This window comes from Diabrotica virgifera, chromosome 4, assembly GCF_917563875.1.
Source record: "Diabrotica virgifera virgifera chromosome 4, PGI_DIABVI_V3a".
In the NCBI taxonomy this organism is placed as follows: domain Eukaryota; kingdom Metazoa; phylum Arthropoda; class Insecta; order Coleoptera; family Chrysomelidae; genus Diabrotica; species Diabrotica virgifera.
Window position 1 is genome coordinate 101,061,443 of NC_065446.1, and position 20,922 is coordinate 101,082,364.

The 20,922-nt window shown below is 33.2% G+C and overlaps 1 protein-coding gene and 1 long non-coding RNA gene across 2 annotated transcripts in view; one reads left to right on the top strand and one right to left on the bottom strand.

Moving 5' to 3' along the window:
• The first annotated feature begins 9,020 nt into the window (after nucleotides 1-9,020).
• On the top strand, nucleotides 9,021-13,367 carry LOC126883873 (uncharacterized). The gene is made up of 3 exons (XR_007697728.1): nucleotides 9,021-9,628; nucleotides 12,391-12,561; nucleotides 13,221-13,367. It is a non-coding gene; the product is annotated as an uncharacterized LOC126883873 (long non-coding RNA).
• A 2,296-nt stretch (nucleotides 13,368-15,663) lies between these two features.
• LOC126883874 (uncharacterized) overlaps nucleotides 15,664-20,922 on the bottom strand; it is a 41,568-nt gene continuing 36,309 nt past the window's right edge. The window contains exon 4 of the mRNA XM_050649554.1: nucleotides 15,664-15,812. Coding sequence (XP_050505511.1) covers nucleotides 15,797-15,812 — 16 coding nt within the window. The 3' untranslated portion in view covers nucleotides 15,664-15,796. The remainder of the gene's footprint in view (nucleotides 15,813-20,922) is intronic.

The following is a 20,922-nucleotide window of genomic DNA, read 5'->3' on the forward strand; positions in this document are numbered from 1 at the left end:
ATATATTATTGCACAAGATTCTAACAATATTGCATCATGAAAATAGATGAAATTTATAGATTTTTTATCTTACGGCAGTAAAATACCATCAATTTTATTGCGCGAAATTGTCGCAATATTTCAGCAAAGCAAATAAATAATTGTTTGAATTAATTTTGCTGCAATTTTGCAGCTGTCAAATACCATAATATATTATTGCCCAGGATTGTAGCAAGATCATGAAAATCCTCGATTTTTTTTATCTTGCGGTACTCAAATACCGTATCTAATATATTCTTGCGCAGACTTGTAGCAATATTGCGGCAAGATTATGTAACTATATAAAAATCACCAATTTATTAAGTCTGGCTGCAATCTTACAACACTCAAATACCATAATATGTTATCCTGCAAGATTTTAGCAATATTGCTGCAATATCATAAAAACAAATAAAAATCAAGCAACATCGATAAAAATACAAACTCTTCCATATGATATAACTGTCACAGCAATTTATTGTCCGCCCAGGCATAGACTTACAAAAGAAGATCTTCTACCCTTTTTCGAAACTCTAGGGCCAAAATTTATAGCAGGTGGAGATTACAACTGTAAACATACGCTATGGGGTTCACGCCTAACAACCACCAAAGGCAGAGAGCTAGCAAAAGTTATCCAGGATAAAAGCTACTCATTCCTATCGACGGGATCACCGACATATTGGCCAACCGATCCAAATAAAACACCAGACCTATTGGATTTCTTTATTACAAACGGAATATCTCAATCATATACAGATGTAGTACCAAGTTTTGATTTATCATCAGATCATAGTCCCATAATTGCCACAATTAGCACAACGGTGATAATCAAAAAACCAACACCTCGACTGCATAACTTCAAAACAAACTGGGACACATACCGGCTAATCATAGAACAGGAAGTAAATCTACTAGTGAGATTGCAAACTCCCGAACAAATAGAAACAGAAACTAATAATCTAATCAACTTACTTCAAAATGCTGCCAAACAGTCTACCCCTCAACCTGGACAAAAAAAATTTTCAACCAACATTCCTCTTGAAATAAAAAGACTAGTAGCAGAAAAACGAAAAGCCAGATCAATTTGGCAAAGAACTCACAGACCAGACGACAGGACAGTTTATAATAACAAAACAAGAAACTTAAAAACAGCTCTAGAACAGATGAGAAACAACTCATTTGAAAACTATGTATCAAACCTTTCGCGTCAAGATAACTCTATCTGGAAACCAATCAAAAACAAAAATAAACCAATAAATACTTCACCTCCAATTCGGAAAAACTCATTACCACCAGGACCATGGGCAAAAAGCAACAAAGAAAAAGCTGATTTATTTGCTGAACATCTAACTGAAGTCTTCAAGCCACACGACAATGACCAAGTACAAGAAGTAGAGCAGGAACTAGCCTTACCAATTAATCAACGAGAGCGACTAACTTTAATTACACCGAAGGAGATCAAAGATGAAATTAATCATTTGAATGAAAAGAAGGCACCAGGCACTGATCTCATAACAGCAACAATGCTAAAACAACTTCCTAAAAAAGGTATCATGAAGTTATTGTACATATTAAATGCAATCTTAAGACTTAATTATTGGCCTATATCACTAAAAATTGCCCAAGTAATTATGATACCGAAACCTGGTAAAGCTTTAACGGATGTTTCATCATACCGCCCAATAAGTCTACTGCCAATAATGTCAAAACTTCTTGAAAAGCTGTTACTTAAAAGAATTATGAGCGACCTAGAATTCCAAAACTGGATCCCAGAACACCAATTTGGATTCCGGCAAGGTCATTCTACAGTGCAACAATGCCATCGCATATCAAATGTAATTAATAGAGCTTTGGACAATAAACAGTATTGCACAGCAGCCTTTCTGGACATTAGCCAAGCATTTGATAAGGTATGGCACCCAGGATTACTTTATAAAATCAAAAAATCCCTACCCAACAAATACTTTGACTTATTAAAATCATATCTAAATCACAGAGAATTTGAAACTAAAGTGGAGGATGAACTATCAAACCGTAACAAAATTCAATCAGGAGTCCCACAAGGTAGTATATTGGGTCCACTTCTTTATGTACTGTACACATCCGATTTACCAACCTCTCCACAAACCACCATTGGAACTTTCGCTGATGACACAGCAATATTTGCAACTGAAGAGGATCCAAGAGCTGCAGTATTAAAACTTCAAGAACACCTAGACCAAATTGGACAGTGGTTAAAGAAATGGAAGATAAAAGCTAACGAAACTAAGTCAACACATATAACTTTCACACTAAGGAAAGACCAATGCCCAAATATTAGCCTTAATCAAGTCAACATACCACAACAGAACATCGTCAAATACCTGGGGCTTCATCTTGATTCTAAATTAAACTGGAAACAACACATTTTAAAGAAGAAGAAACAAATTGAGTTGAGAGTGAAAGAAATAAATTGGCTTATAGGTAGAAAATCTCGACTCTCAATTGAGAACAAACTGCTGATTTATAAAACAGTCATCAAACCTATATGGACGTACGGTATAGAACTATGGAGTTGTGCCAGCAAATCAAACACAAAAATTATCCAAAGAACTCAATCAAAAATTCTACGCACCATCGCAAATGCCCCGTGGTACATTTCCAACCAAACCCTTCATACAGACCTAAACATCCCGTTAGTCAGCACAGTAATTCAAGAAAGAGCCAACAGACATCACGAGAAATTGGAAGACCACCCCAACCAATTAATATTACCATTACTGCAGCCACTAAACAACAGAAGATTGCGAAGATTATGGCCCATAGATCTTCGCTGAAACTGAGGTGAAACCGCTGGGTGATGTACCTCATAACGCCATTTTAGTGTACAATAATACATTGATATATGTTATTGTACTTGTTATCAAATTAGCTTATATAATATGTAATTATGATTGCTAATAAATGCTTACAAAAAAAAAAAAAACTCTCTTGAACATGAGCAGGTATTTCTGTCTGGGAGATGCGGATGGCATAGTTGTCCTTATCTCAGGCAGGTTTCTTGAACAGTGCTTGAGGTAATGAAAAACCCTGTCGCGCTGACAGGTCTGAATGACTATCCTCATTCATTTTACGAAACAGCAAAAATTGGCGAAGGCTAAAATTCCCCAGCTTGTCCTAAAGTTTGAAGAGCAGGTGAAGTACCTAGGGGTGACCCTTGCTAGTAAACTCACCTGGAACTCACATATTGAGAACGGATAGTAAGAAAAAATTGGTAACTCAAACCCTCACTGCACTGGATACATCTTAAGATGATAAGTGATAAGACCCATCACTACCTTCAGAGCGCCTATATGGTGGACAAAAACCTTTCAAGCACGGGTGAAAACCCAGCTCGGTACAGATATTGGCCTGTCTGTATGCTTTGAAGGCAATGCCCACCACTCCTATTGCAGCCATGGGGGCGATGCTTAATCTGCCTCTTATTGAGATGATAGTTAAAAGAGAGACGAGAATGGCAGCTTCGCGGCTGCGTATTTGAGAGGCCGGGGATAACTACCCAGGTATATTTGGTCATACAAGTATTGATTATTATTGGTTATCATGTTGAGAAATGAACATGTTTATGCGCAAATAACTCGAAAAGTATTGACTTGGTGAAAAAACTCTATAAAACAAAAGTTGCTTAGAACTAGTCAGTTTATCGATTTCCGGACTTATTTTGGAATATATTTTTTGACCCCCGAGAGGGGGTGAAAGTCATCCCCAGGGCAAAAGCACACGTCGTCACAATATCACTTTTTTTCTTTGATTTGTTAGCTGCAAAATAATACACAACTGAACAACGCTATGAAATATCAAATATTATTATTCGGAAGTTGAACTCGAAATACTACAAGTCGTACACAAATACTGACCTGAACGACAACCGTCATGCGTATTTGATTGGCTGGAGAAAGCGCGCATCTAAATATCAACGAATCAAACGTAGGTTAGAAATAGACCGCTTATCTATGTTATGCTGCAAAAGTTTCATATTTAATCAAGAACTACCGCTTTTTTCGTCATATCCAACTTAATGGGTTAGAAAGAAATTGAAAAACTATGACGCACTGAAAGAAGCCTCTGAGAAACCCTTCACTTATTTTTTGTGTAATAAAATGTCTTCTTCTTCTTCCTCTTTATAAGTAATTCTGCTTGTTCATTGGCGGATTGATACCTCTATGGAAGGTTATCACTTCATCTTTTGCGCGGTCGGCCGATACTTCTTCTGCCGATTGGTGATTTATCTCGTGCTATTTTGACCACACGTGTCTCCCCCATTCTGATTATGTGGTTGTTCCATTCTTTTTTTCTATTTAGTGTCTATTCGTTTATACACTGTACGTTACATTGTCTTCTAATATCTTCGCTCCTCTTTCGATCTCTCAGTGTATTTCCTGTAATTCTTCTCAGTACTCTCATCTCTACCGTTTCCAATAGTCTTTGTGTTGTGGCTGTATCGGGTTTTGTTTCTGATGTATATGTCATTATTGGCCTTACACTGGCTTTATAAATTCTTGACTTCATCGCAGTGTTAATATGTCGGTTTCGCCATATAGTGCTATTAAGGCATTCTGCCAATCTATTTGCTTTTTGTACTTCATTTCTCACTTCTTTGTCTAGGTCTCCGTAACTTGACAATGTAATTCCAAGGTATTTTACTTCCATTACTTGTTCAATACTGATACCATCAATTTATATTTTGCATCTGATTGGTTCTTTATTGATTACTATTGTTTTGGTTTTCTGAGGTGAAATTGTCATATTGAATTCTTTTGCTCTTATGTTAAATCTGTGGACTAATCTTTGCAGACTATCTTCATCTTGGGCTATCAATATTGCGTCGTCTGCGTAGCAGAGTATTTTTACTTCTTTGTTTCCCATTCTATAACCTCTTCCTTTGTTGACGTTTTTAACGATTTCATCCATGATTAAATTGAAAAGCATAGGACTCAATGAGTCTCCCTGTCTTATTCCGCTGCCTATATCTATAGGTTCTGTAAGTTGTCCATCTATTTTGACTTCCATTTTGTTATTTTGGTAGATGTTCTCAATAGTTTTTATGATATCTAGAGGGACTTCTCTATTATACAGAAGATGAATTACATCTTTGAGTCTTACTCTGTCAAATGCTTTCTTTAAGTCAATCAGACATAGAAATGCTGGTCTATTATACTTTAGTGATTTCTCAGTAATTTGCTTTATGACGAATATTGCATCTGTGCACGATCTTCCAGTACGAAAACCCTGTTGTTCATCTGCTAAACTTATCCTCTGATTCATTACGTTTGTAAGATTTTAGTTGTAAGTTTTAGGGTAGTATTTAACAATGTGATACCTCTGTAGTTTTCTGGCTGCTTTTTATCTCCTTTTTTGAATAGTAGAATTAGTTCGCTCGTTCTCCACTCTTCCGGTATTTTATTGTGTTTTATGATTTTGTTAATTAATGTTGTTAATTGTTCTGTCATTGCTGCTCTACAATATTTCAGTAATTCGTGTGGTATTCCATCCTTACCTGCAGCTTTTCTGTTCTTCAGCTTTTCGAGTGTTTTTCGTACTTCCTGTGCACTTATATTAACATCTTTATTTGTGGTAATTTCTGGTGTTTCCGGTTCTAGCATCATTTGTTCTTCCTCTGCATAGAGCTTTTTTAGGTAGTCAATCCATGTATCCTTTTCTATGTGTTTTGGTTCTATTAGTTCCTTTACCTCCATTCTTTGACCTCTTATAAAGCGCCATTTGGAGACCATAAAAATCATGTTCCATTTCTTTCGAAAAACGTTTCTTCTTACTAATGAATGTGTTTCGTTTCTGATAGTCTTATAATAATCGTATGCCTCTTGTGTTTTAGTTGACATGTATTTTAGGTAAGCTTTTTTCTTCTCTTTACATTTTTCCTTCACTTCTGTACAAAACCATGGAGTTCTTCGTCTTGGAAGCGATTTATTTTTATTAATGTTTATTTCACCAAGAACTTCCTTGGCTGAGGCTAAGATATTAGACTTAATTTTTGCCCAGCTTTCTTCGACTCCGTCACTTTCTGTGATATACGTGTTGCTGCTTTTTTTCCGTTAGTCTTTTTTGGAATAGGTATCTGCTGGCGGTGTATTCTGCTGTTTTGTTATCACATATATGTGTTTTCATTCTGATTTTGCACAATACCAATTTATGATCGCTTCCTATTTCTGCTGATGTTAGTGCTCTTACATCCAAGATTAGAGACGGGTGCAACTCTCTATTCGACAGAATATAGTCTATCATAGATCTTGGTCCTCTAGTGTTTTCAAAAGTGTATTTGTATTGTTCTTTGTGAGGGAAAAATGGATTATTATTTCGTATTTCATTTAGTGTAATGTAATAAAATGTGTATGTATAAATTCATATTATAAAGATACCAAGTTTCTTGTAAAAGGTATATATTAAAATACCCTAAATAAGGGTCACAATACAAAACGTTTTCGGATTAAGGAATCCATCATCAGTGTTTAAAAACCCTAAAATTAAGTATAACCTAATTAAATGAGATAAAAGTTAAAATTGACAGAGGTTTTCAAGAACAAGAGGTCATACTTACAAAATTTGCATGCCTGAGCCACCAAAATGTATCGGGTAAAAACCCTTTAAATGTAAATAATAAGGATGTTTTACATATTTAAATAAAATTCATTGGATGGTATAGATAAACCTGGATGTTACCCAGGGCAACACAGGACTCTCCCCACGTGGTTGGAACTTTTTTTTGGAGAAAACCTCACATATTGGATTTCAATGGCCAACTGACAAGTGAATTCAAGAGCAACCCAAAATGACATCAAGAACTGTCAATGTAACCTAGTTGTAATATTACTTCAGCCACAACATTAAAGATTAATTTAAATGTTTTAAGATAAAAAACAGTATCAAATTTACAAATAGTAAAAATAAAAGATGTTCACAAAATATGAAAGATTTTATTCTAAAAATAATGCATTAATTAAGTATTCAAAATAGGGAAATGAAATGTTTACGTTACAGGAAGTTATGCAGTCAACAATACCAATAGGTGTTGTATTGGTGGTATAAAATTGTCAATACGATTAGACAAATAACGGTAAAGGCCTTATACTTGGAACACAAAATAGTATGTAATGTGTACATATTATGTGTACGATTTTAAGAGTATTGATGAAATGATAATTGTTTAATGACTGATAACTTTCTTGGTAGTCGACCCCACATAAATTGTATAATGATAGAAAAAGTGATGTGATAATTGTAAAAATACTGTTTTGTTTTTATCTGATTTTTATCTGAAAATGAGACTAAAGTAACTTGATGAAACTGAGTCCTCCAGAGACCTGACATCAAATTGGTTAAAAATGAAATTGTTGTAAATATGGGGGGGAGTAGGACGGTATGAGAAGTCTGACAGAGTATGTTGTGATATTGGACCATGGAAGATGTGTAGTGTGTTGTTATGAAATAATAGTTATCTAATCTATAAGCTATGAGATGAGGCTAAGAAGACAGGTGGCTGGAATGAGACTCAATTCTGATGGATGTGGTTGTATATGTGATGTAGGAGCTAAATTTTGGAAAATTAAAGCTGGTGTGAAATAATGAGGATGTAAGAGGATGAGGTACAAATTAATATTAAAGAGCTAAAGTAAGATGTTGCTTATCGACAATTGGGAGTGAAATAATGTATGTGGTCGTCATGAATGGTGTAGCAGAGAAGAGGAAATTGTATCTGATGTGGTTTATGAAAAAAGTTGACGGTGTAGGGGTTGAAAATCTCGGTTAAATGACACATGGCGATTGACACAGTTAGGACTTCTCTGCTTCTCTTTAACTATTTCTAAGTCTTCATACAGGTCCAATTTTAGGAAGTTTTTTTGTGAAATATTATGTAATAACGAGACATCTTCTGGGATATTAAGGGTATGTTTGTTTTTTACAAGATGTTGAGAGAAAGTAGAAGTGTTTTCTCTTTTGGTGTGCTCTAAGGAGCGTGAAGATAAGGATCTACAGGTCCTACCTATATATGTAGCGTCACAATCAGAGCATTGTAATCTATACACACCACTACGATCCATGTAGTTGATAGGGTCTTTGGAATTGGTAAGACACTGTCCCAGATTGTTGGGCACTTTGAAAGAAATATGAGTATTATCAACTGCTCTTTTAAGAATATATCTAATGTCTCCAGAAAGACGTTCATGAAGATATGGTAAGGAAGCATATGAGGGTTTGAAGGTCACTCCCAATTGTCGATAAGCAACATCTTACTTTAACTCTTTAATATTCATTTGTACCTCATCCTCTTACATCCTCATTATTTCACACCAGCTTTAATTTTCCAAAATTTAGCTCCTACATCACATATACAACCACATCCATCAGAATTGAGTCTCATTCCAGCCACCTGTCTTCTTAGCCTCATCTCATAGCTTATAGATTAGATAACTATTATTTCATAACAACACACTACACATCTTCCATGGTCCAATATCACAACATACTCTGTCAGACTTCTCATACCGTCCTACTCCCCCCCATATTTACAACCATTTCATTTTTAACCAATTTGATGTCAGGTCTCTGGAGGACTCAGTTTCATCAAGTTACTTTAGTATCATTTTCAGATAAAAATCAGATAAAAACAAAACAGTATTTTTACAATTATCACATCACTTTTTCTATCATTATACAATTTATGTGGGGTCGACTACCAAGAAAGTTATCAGTCATTAAACAATTATCATTTGATCAATACTCTTAAAATCGTACACATATGTACACATTACATACTATTTTGTGTTCCAAGTATAAGGCCTTTATCATTATTTGTCCAATCGTATTGACAATTTTATACCACCAATACAACACCTATTGGTATTGTTGACTGCATAACTTCCTGTAACGTAAACATTTCATTTCCCTATTTTGAATACTTAATTAATGCATTATTTTTAGAATAAAATCTTTCATATTTTGTGAACATCTTTTATTTTTACTATTTGTAAATTTGATACTGTTTTTTATCTTAAAACATTTAAATTAATCTTTAATGTTGTGGCTGAAGTAATATTACAACTAGGTTACATTGACAGTTCTTGATGTCATTTTGGGTTGCTCTTGAATTCACTTGTCAGTTGGCCATTGAAATCCAATATGTGAGGTTTTCTCCAAAAAAAAGTTCCAACCACGTGGGGAGAGTCCTGTGTTGCCCTGGGTAACATCCAGGTTTATCTATACCATCCAATGAATTTTATATAAATATGTAAAACATCCTTATTATTTACATTTAAAGGGTTTTTACCCGATACATTTTGGTGGCTCAGGCATGCAAATTTTGTAAGTATGACCTCTTGTTCTTGAAAACCTCTGTCAATTTTAACTTTTATCTCATTTAATTAGGTTATACTTAATTTTAGGGCTTTTAAACACTAATGATGGATTCCTTAATCCGAAAACGTTTTGTATTGTGACCCTTATTTAGGGTATTTTAATATATACCTTTTACAAGAAACTTGGTATTTTTGTGATTTATGGTATACAGCCAGCTACAGGAAGTTTATTTTCCTCCTGGATTTTGCATATTATAAAGGTTGGTGCCACGTTAATATTTTTTTGTTAATTTGACAATAAGGATTTTTCCCATAGTTTTACGACTGTTAGTTTCTGAGATATTGCCGGTCGCCACGTTTAATGAATCACCCGGTATATTTTTATTAGTTTTATATCTCTACTTAAAATTCACATTTTTCATTTTAGTACCAAATACAATTAGTCAAAGGTCCATACATTTATATCTCACAATACTGAAACTCGTAACTACAGTAGAACGTCGATAATCCGGACGTCAAAAATCCGGACGTCAAAAATCCGGACCGTCAAAAATCCTGATTTGTATCTAGCAAACATATCTGATTCTTTTAAAATAAATTAAGAACTTAGCTGCGAAAAAACGAACCTCTACCGCAGTTCCAAAATATTTTACACATTTTGTTAAAAACCCAAATAGTGTTTTATGTTTTTACTGTACACATGCTGCTATGATAAATTAATTACAATACAGTGTTTAAACATAAAAAAATGTTTTGATTAATTTCACCTCTAGACATTTTACTGTACAATAGAAAACATAAAATTTTAAAACGTTTGTTGTACTTTAAGTGTGTACTGGCATTTTTTGAGGTAATTTCGATAATCCGGATAATTTGATAATCCGGATGGGGTCCGGTCCCAATTAATCCGGATTATTGACGTTCTACTGTATTAGGAAAGTCCAAAATTTTTAAGCATGTAACAATACAATAATTAAGCTCCGGATCAGTATATTCTTTTCAATTCACAGAGTATTGTAAATTTCCGAAGAGATACAAAAAGGGGATTATTCGTCTTTGAGATAACTGCAATAAAGTCAGTCAGTAACAGGTAACAGAATGGGGTATCAGGGCCGTGCCGTGCTATGATGCGGCGAGGCAGTCATAGCACGGCGGCATTACAAAGTGGGGCGGCATAATCAGTATGTAAATCAAAAATTAAAGTGTCAGATTGTGTAAAAATGTTGTCAGAAACTATAGAAAAACTGAAAAGTTAGAGACAATATGGCTAATGAGCAAATGAAAATTTAATAAAATTGCAGAAAATCTTGATATAAGTTCCGAATTTTCAGCTGAAAAAGAAAATATATCTGAATATGTCTAAAAAGTTACAGGGGTGAAAAAAAAAAAGAGAAAATTTAGTCTACTTTTTAATTTCAAATATCTTATTCAGAAGAAACATTTGTTTATTCTAAGGGAATTTCGGCCCTCGGTTTCTTTCTTTCAGTCATTCAATCTGCGTTTAAATTTTTCAAAAATATCTAATAGATTTTTCAGAATCCGAAAAAAATGAATGTATTTAAAAAGCATTGCAAGCAAATTTGCGCCTATGTTCTTAATTTTTTGATTAACCGATTTTCGCTTCTACCCAGATAACAATATAAACTTGTTTCAAACTTGCAACAAGTTTGATACATCAAACATGAAAGCTTGCTGCAGGTTTGCCATGGCAACTTTGCAAACTTGCAGCAAGGTTAAATCAAACTTGCTAGTTGGTGTGTGACAAACTTGCATGAAGTTTGTTTTTTCAAACTTGATAAAAACTTGATGTAACAAACTTTCTGAAGGTTTGTTTTTGTTTTGTTGCATGAAGTTTGTTTTTTCAAACTTGATACAAACTTGCTTAAGGTTTGTTTTGAGATACTAGCCACAATTTGAATAAAACAATGTGAATAAAAAGTACAATACCATTTTATATAACTATTTATTAATCGCTCGACTAAAATACAATCTATTGTATAAAATTATTCATTGGAACTTATATTAAACACCCTAGCTTCAGATTCCGATGCTTGGTTTTGTCTATCAGCTCTGAAACAAATAGAAATTGTTAAAAACTCTTGCTGTGTGAACAGAATTAATCTATGTTATTAAAAGATGTAAAAATATGTTAAAGTAACAATTTTACAATAAAACCTAAAATTTATTTATTATATCTACATATTTTATAATATATAATTTATTTTAAATAGTATGTGAGTACAGTTAGAAGCTACAAAAAAAACATAAAAAGACTTACCTCTACCTCAATGCCACCAGAGTTGGCCAGAGCAAAATGAGTAGGTACTAATCTGTAATGCAGTAAGCATGCAGTTTGGTCTATTAACAATGAAGAAAATAGGCTTCAGCTTAGTAATAATAATTAAGGTAATAGCCTCGGAGAATTGTACGGAAAATTTGTAAAAAACTGGATAACCACAACAACAAACTGTCACCGCATACGCGTAGCAGATTTTTTTCCCGTGTTGCCAGCCATCGAGTAAGCTTTTTCCCTCAACTTACCTTAAAAATTCTCACTTTTATGAAAAAATTCGTTCCTATTTACAAAATCTGCGAAAATATCTTGAATTATTTTCAAATCTTTTGATTTTTTTAAATATTGTGCAATTTGGACTGGAGCAAAAATTCCCTTTTGAGATAACTTTTTCAATTGTATGTTGAAAATTCTCGCAAACACAGAAATTTCCCTACGGGTGGCAACACTTTCGTTGTCGTGGGCGGGACATCAGTCGGGGCGCCGAACGAAAACCGAATCGAAGCGGGCTGTGCAAAGCTAAGCTTGAAGCAAAGTTGCTACAAACTTGAATAATCATCTTTGTCATAACAATATTGCAGCAAACTTATCACAAACTTGCCTCGTCATATTTGACGCAGCAATGAAAAATCAAAGAAGAATCAAACTTGCCACAAGTTTACATGCTATCTGGGTATATATCCGAATGGTTAAAAAAGAAACATAATAGTATCTTTATATGCTTTTTAGGTATAATGATGGACGACTCTGAAATAAAGAAGCTTCTTATTCTAACTGGGAAATATGCCACAATTAAAAGCTGGGACAGAATGATATAATATATATAGCTTCAGAACAATATTAAGAAAGGAGTTATTAACCAACTGCGGGGCCTTCCAGAAATGGTAGAACTTCATACATGTAAGTACCTTTTTAAAAATGTGTATACTTATGTATCAACTATAATAGGTTTCTTGAATGTATCGTCTTCTATAAAAATATACAATACAACGCTATCAAACATGGCGGGTGCAACGCTGAGGATGTGTTCTGTTAATTTATTTGAGATAAAGAAATCAGTTAGTCTAAAAGAAATATATGTTTATGGTTAAGAAATGTTATTGCCGAAAACCGTGAATTAGTTAATATGTATTAAATGACTTAGATGTAAACTAATAATACTTTCCCGTAATAAAATTTCTTAATGATTAGGTATGCTGTCTCTTTTAGATTATAAAAATTAAGAAAATTACATATTATTATGTAATTTTACATTGGTTGTATTTTCCCTCTTGTTTTAGCTAAACAATGTTTATTGTGTGACTTAATATTATACAGATAAATAATTAATATTTCATTAACAATAAGGAAAAAAATAAACAAAGATGTGTAGGTTAAATAATGCCATGTTTGAACTAAATATGATTGATTATTATTAGTATTAATAGTTCTTATGTGGGGCCGTGTATTTGTTTTTTTTTTGTATTTCCTAAATTTGTCAAAATAAATATCTATATATCTTTATAAAAAATTTTTTATTAAAGTAAGTTTACTCTTTCTACATAACGATTTTGTTTTAGTGAATTGCTGATATACAAAGTACTATTAACAAAAGAAGGAAAATTTGAGGAAGTTGGATTTGCCTCTCCATCCTTTTATTGTTGTGTAGAAGCCAGTGATTTAAGAGTGGAGAAAATATTTGTGTGTAATAATAACGTTTTATATCTTGTTTTATTAATAAATAATGATTTTACCTTAACACAGTGATTTATTTCGCCGTATGTAATATCACTTTATTTTCAAGAAATATAACTTAACCCTAAATATACGTTTATCTCTGCGAAATATATTTCTTAACATTAAATACATTAATTATTAATAGTAAAATAATAATATTCCTTACTAAGAAATATTATTGCCCAGAAAGAATAGTTTTGTAATGTGTAGAAAATATATTTTTATGACTAATAAAATTAATTCACATCAAGTGTAATTTCTTTCTGATAAATGGGTTTGAAGTTTGCCAGAAAGTGATAGTTCAATCATGTTTAAGATATATTTCTTTGGCTATAGTAGAATTTATTTGAAATATTTTAGAAAATTATATCTTACATACAAAGATATATTTCTTAGGCAATATGCCAAGTCGATTTTTCTTAAATATTAATAAAGTTTCTTTATGTCAATAATTTTTTTCTCTCGGGGATGTGGCTCGCGAGCCACAGTTTGGCCACCCCTGAAAGTAATATTTTCTGTATCAACAAGGGTAAATATTTTCACCACTGATGTAATTTAATTATTTTCATCTAATAAAGTTGGGTTGATAATTTTTAAGCTAATAATTCCTGCCCATTATTACCCTTTTAAAAGAATTGGGTATGTGTTTTCATCTTCTTCTTCTTATGTAATCCACTAATGGATGTTCGCGATCACGTTTGACCATTTTTGCAGTGTGTATTAGGTCTCCTATGTTTCTTAGTCCTGTCCATTGTTTGATATTACGGAGCCATGACATTTTCTTCCTACCCACTCCCCTTCTTCCTTCGATCTTTCCCTCCATTAAGGTTTGCAGAAATTGGTATCTTTAGTTTCATAGTTTCTAATTATGAGCCCATAGGTATGCCGTTTTCTCTGTTTAATTATGCATAGCAGTTGTCGTTCTGTACCAATTCTTTTCAGGATTTCTTCATTTGTTATTCGTGCGGTCCAGGGAACTTTAAGGATTCGTCACTAAAACCACATCTCAAATGCCTCTAGCTTATTCACTGTGTTTGTTTTTAAAGTCTATCCTTCCATGCCACATAGGAGCACCGACCATAATTATATAGCATTTCGTGAATTTTAGTCTTAGGTTAAGGTCAAAGTCAGAGCTCGTAAAGACGTTTCTGAATTTTATGAATGCGCTTCTGGCCCTTTCTATCCGACAATTAATTTTCATATCCGACATTCAGTCTTTACATAGCCAGGTTCCCAGGTACTTAAATTTTCTTACGCGCTCTACATCTTGGTTGTTATATGCTTGTCTTGCGTTTTGATGTTGACATAATTGACGGTTGATTATACGGAACTTCTGTCATTTTTATGTTGATGCTAAGTTTCATGCTCTTGCACCGAGAGAACAATTTCTTTTCTCCTAAAACACTGATTCCTTTGAGCTATCTTTCTTAAAAGTTACCATATCATATTAACTTAAACATACCGCTTCACATATAAAGAAACGAGTTTTTTAAATACAACTCAATAATTTCTTACAGATAATTTCTTCAATACTAAGAAATGCATTAATAGTTACATTTTAATTTTCTTATCCTAAAGTTTTTGTTTCTTAAATTGAAAACTACATATATTATGCAGTATAAGAAATATATGTTAAGTTAATCCATATTTATATTTGTGAACAAGAAATGTTCTTGCAATCAAATAAATACTTAAAACCACAAGAAATAATTCTTCAGAAATACCTTCTGTAGTAACTGTGGTTATTAAATAAAAACTTTATCATTAATGCCGAAATCTTACTTGCAAAGAGATTTTCTTCCGCAAAAGAATTGCGCAGTAACCATTATTCACTATTTGTGATTTAATCTCAGCGTTTGGCAAGATGGCGTGGAATTAGTTCATTTTCATAGATGGATTTTAGATTTGTCGGTTTTCTTTAAAATCTTAGGGATAGTTTGAAGGTAGGTACATATAGGTATTAAATAAAAGTCAATTGATTAATTTAGGTAAGATGTAATAATAATATTGTTGCATATCCGAATATGTAGTTCTAAAAGAAACATAATAGTGCCTATCTTTATATGCATTTTAGATATCTATAATGATGGACAACTCTGAAAGAAAGGATCTTATTCTTACTGGGAAATAAGCCACAATTTAACTTAAAAAATGATTTTATTGACGTTTCGACTTCCACCTCGGAGAGAATAATATAATATAAAGCTTCAGAACAATATTGAAAGGAGCTATTTGTTATGTTCTGAATATTAGGTATACGGGAAAATCTAATTTACATATACACTGTACTTTAATAATTACTTTTATTTAATTAGTTTTATACATTTTAAATTATACGACATGACATGAGTTGTGACATAAGTCAAACTGGGGACCTGGATGTCAGCTGCGTTGCCAGACATCTTTGATGACCTTGATATTATGACACGCCCCTTCTAAAAATAAAAATTAAATTTAGTATGAATACTATTACACACAATAAGATTATAAGTTTAATCTTTCTGGCTGCTTTATAGTACGTCCACTTCTTGTGCGTATTGCATTTTCTTCTCCTTTGGGGTCATTTGGGTTTGATGTGGGTTGAGAAGTGGGTTGGCTTGGTGAATGAATAGTGCGAATAGGGGAATTTTCCACATGGATTTGAGGGGTGTTATAACTTTTGTCTTCAAGGTGATTTCTGATGTTTAGTGGCTTTAGAAACGATCGGTTTCTTCGATATTGGCCATCACCTGCCTGCACTATAATATAATCTCCATGGCTTGATTGGTGTTTGACAACGGCTGGTGTCCAGTCTCTGGTTCCTTTTTGAAGTAAAATTGGTTGATCAACTTCAAGGGTTGGGAGCCTTTTCGTTCCTTTGTTATAATATACCCTTTGTCTAGATTGTCTTTTTTCGAGTGCCTTCTTTACACCAACAGTTGGAAATTTAGGTTTAAGGACATCAGTTTTGACTGGTATTATTGATCTGAGCCTCCAACCCATTAGTAATTGGCAAGGAGCAGGTAGATCAGACTTGGGAGTTTTGTTGTACTGTAGGATTGCTAGAAATGGGTCTTCACCTTCCTGATAAGCCTTAGTTAACAAAGCTTTTATTGTTTGTATGGCTCGTTCGACCATACCATTTGAGCGGGGATATGTGGGACTGGAAGTGTTTAGAAGAATGTCATATTTCTCTGCAAATTGTTGAAATTCGTACGAATTGAATGGAGGACCATTGTCGGAAAAGATCTCTTGATGAATTCCATTGATTGAAAAAATATTTTTTAGGGTTTGACAAGACAGTTGATCCTCTTTTATTTGGTAACTTGTTGACAATAGTGAATTTGCTGTAGTAATCTACAAGGACAATGAAATCCTCCTGGCCTAAAGATTTGAAATCCATGCCTACTTTTTGCCAAGGTAATATTGGAATTTCATGAGGGGTCAGGGGTTCCCTAGGGTTTGAGACTGCATACTTCTGACAAGTTAAACAATTTGACACAATGTTTTCAACATCTACTGATAGACCGGGCCAGTATACACAGTCGTTTGCTAATTTTTTGGTGGAAACAATGCCTTGATGAGTGCGGTGTAATAAATTTAAGAACTCTTCCCTCAGAATAGATGGGATAATTAATCTGTTTTGATAAAAAAGCATGTCTTTATGAACATATATATCATCTCGAATTGTCCAGTACGCTTTAATAGGACTTGAAACATTAGCTTTATGGGTTGGCCAGCCATTTAGGGCATAAAATTTGACTTTATGTAGAATAACATCCTCATTAATAGCTTTAATAAGCCTGGCCTCATTGTCTGGAGTGGTGGATAGTACAGAATACACCTTCAGGTTGTTCTCCAGATAATCAGTATTGATAATATCGTTGATTTGTTCACGGCTGAGTGCATCAGGGCAGTGGCGGATCCAGGGGGGCGATGGGGGTGATCGCCCCCCCCCCTCTCAACCCAAGTGATTTATTTTTTTTATTACAATATAAAAATTACAAAAACATTCATTTATTTTTTCAAATGGATAATTATACATGTTTTAAAATTACAATAGTATATGAATTTTATGAATTAGGTACATATAAATATATTTTGTTAGTATAGGACTTGGTTAAAGCGGGCCAGTGACGCCAGTGTATTTGGAAATGAATATGTAATTTATAATCCTTCCTTATAAATTAAGAATTAAAAATAATCACAACAAGCATATTTAAAAAAATATGTAATCCTATATTCTGTGGACGCATACTTAAACATCTCCATGTATAATTATAAAATCGTTTTATTTGCAGATAACAGATTCGCCGAAAATCTCTCGAAAATTGCGCGCCTAGCAAAAGCTATATTAATTCGCCGAAAATATAAATATGTTCACACGGACATAGCTGACCACGAAAAAAGAACACCCTTATTAATTATTAGTAATTAGTCAAATTAGTGTATTTTGGTTATCGATGCAAATAACATCTCTAATACTGATTCGTACAGATCTTAGTTTGTACATTGTTAGCGTGATTAATAGTATTTTGAGTTTATTCTTCTTTTTTTATATTAATATAGTTTGTGATTTACGAAGAGTTATAAGATGTCAAATAAACGATAAACGAAAGGAATCAGAAGCTTCTACCGAGAACTTAAAGAGTAAAAAATTGAAATGTCGCAATATAACTGATTATTTTTTTTAAAATCAACGTAATTTGGGTGATAATATTAATAGTAATGATGATAATAAATATGTACAAGGTACATCTTATCAGATAGATCATACTATGAGACCTACTGATCTTGGATTCAATTTAATGGTAGGGGAGCAAAGTATGCTAAACGTGCAGTCACTCGAGCGCTTTGGGGACCTATTGGGTTGTGAAGAGTAGGTCCTAAAACCAAAAAAATTTAACTAAAGTTTTCCATTTTAGTGGGCGCTTGCCATTTTTTAATTTAATTTTTCATTTCCAGCAATCGTTTTTTCCGATTATAACGCCATCTATCCATAATTCGAAAACTTTGTTTCGAATGTTTCGAATAAAACTTACTTATTTTTACGTAAGGAATCCAAATCTGCAATAAAAAATGGGGGCTCCTATTTAAGATTTTAAAGTAACCCCACACCCCACTTCCGTGAAGGGGTGGGTTTGGTGCCATCCGATAGATTTTTCAAAAATATTGGATAAGTGTATTTTACAGTTTTTCGATCTGATGTTCATTTCGCGAAATATCGCGGGATTCGTATTTAAAATATTAAATTTACCCCCCACCCCTCTCCGTGGGAAGTGGTGTTTGGTATCATTCGATAGATCTTTTAAAAATATTGAGCACATATTTTTTAGTTTTTCGATCTGTCATTAATTTCGCGAAATATTCGCTTTTTTCTTGTGAAATTTTGGGGCTCACCCATTTCCTTACGCCCGGCTCAAATCGTCATATTTTTGAAATATACACTCTTTTGCATGTGCTTAACTTACCTTATCTTAATCTGACAATTTAGAGTTTTTTTAAGGATATATTTTTTTTTCGGCCCCCCCCTTAACGAACTCCCCTGTGTTAAGGGCCAATATATGGTAGAGGTACATCTGCAGTGTACCAGGTTTCTCCCCATATGATAATCTGACGCGCTCGAGTAACTGCAAAAATCCCCGCTTGGGCTCCCCTACCATAAGTTCTGAGAGAATTCAAAACAAGTCAAGCGATTTTTCAGTGTGCCCGATACAAATCAACGATGATGCTGTAAATACCAATTCTACTTTCGAGAGTTTTATGGAAAAATGTATGTCTTATACTTATATTATGCATGAAATACTATATGTCCTACTATAATATAAGTTTATTTTATATCACGTTTGACAGAAGTGAGTATTTCTCCACGAGTACGCGAGATAGTCATTCATGTCGCGGGATGCAATCATCCACATATAAAATTATGGTAATAAATTAAATTTTAAACTTCATATTATGGGAAAGTACATCATGTGACACCTCTTTTAAAAGCTTTTGAGATACTGATTACAAAAATGTATAGGCAATACTTGTGCAAAATGTCCGTCCAATGCTTTTTAAATGCATTCATTTTTTTTTATAATCCTGAGAAAACTAATAAATATTTTTGAAAAATTTAAACGCAAAATGCACGAATAGATTATTACCGAGGGTCGAAAATCCCTGAAAACTTCTATAATGTTTATTTTAATAAGTTACAGGGGTGAAAAAAGAGAAAATTTAGTATGATTTTTAACACGTTGACGGACAGTGCGTCAAATGTATAAGCAACTGTTGTGACACTATATGTATTTTGTAAAGTAGAATAGGGGAAAATGCAACGTCTATAGACGTTGTGTCACATTATATCAATGGAAATTAGACGTCTATAGACGTTCTGTCCGTCAGCGTATTAATTTCGGCCCTCGGTAATAATTGTAATATTTTATTCTGCGTTTAAGTTTTTCAAAGATTCTCGTATTAGTTTTCTCAGAATTCGAAAAAAAAATGAATGCGTTTGACCAAAATTTTGCGCATGTACGTATTATACATTTTTGTAATCAGTATTTCAAACGATTTTAAATGAGGTGTCACATGATGTACTTTCCCATTACAAAATAAAATTAAAACTATTTCGACATGAATTTTTTTGCCTTAAATAAGTAAAGTATTTTGATTTTTTGAAAATTACATTCTGTTAATTCATTATTACATTTCCGAAACTACTGTAAGTTGTTAACTTATAAAGTCTCATTTTGTAGGTTTTTTTAAATTTTAATGATAATTCACTACATATACAGGGTGTTTCATTAATAATTGTCCATATAGTAACTGGAGAAACCTTAGCACAAAATACGAAGATTTAACCTAAAACACTTAAATAAAATGTGGTTCCTTACTGAGTTACAGGGTGTTTTATCTAAAAATTTAAAAATTATTTTTTTTCAGCATTTTAAAATTATTCGACGTATCCTTTTCATACTCGGCAGAAAGTGCGACTGCTATACACCCTACTAAATTATGATACAACAAACGTTTCTAGCTACTACCAGAGGCGTACGACAGGGGATAGCGAATGGTTGACCCTTCTTAAATTCTACGCCATTGGAGAAATTACTATTTTAGTGTCATTTTAAGATTCTCCAATACTTTCTACGTAAAGAATATATTCTTCGTTGGTACCGATAAAGTCATTAGTTTTGGAGAGATTTCAAGTTAAATATGAAACTGCACAGTTATTTTGATTAATTTATGATATGATTCATATGATTAAAATTGAAAAATTATTTATACCCAGTACTTTAAAACTATTTGGCATATCGTTATCATACTTAGCAGAAAGTGTAAGTACTGTACACCCTACTAAATTAAGGAAAATAAACGTTTCTAGCTACTACCAGAGGCGTACGATAGGGATAGTGGCTGGTTGACCCTTCCCAAATTGTACGCCACTGACGAAATCGCTATTTTAGTGTAATTTGTTTATTTTTCAATACTTTGTAAGTAAATAATATACTCTTCATTCGTAACGATAAAATGATTAGTTTTCTAGATATTTGAAATTAAAAATGAAGCGACACAATA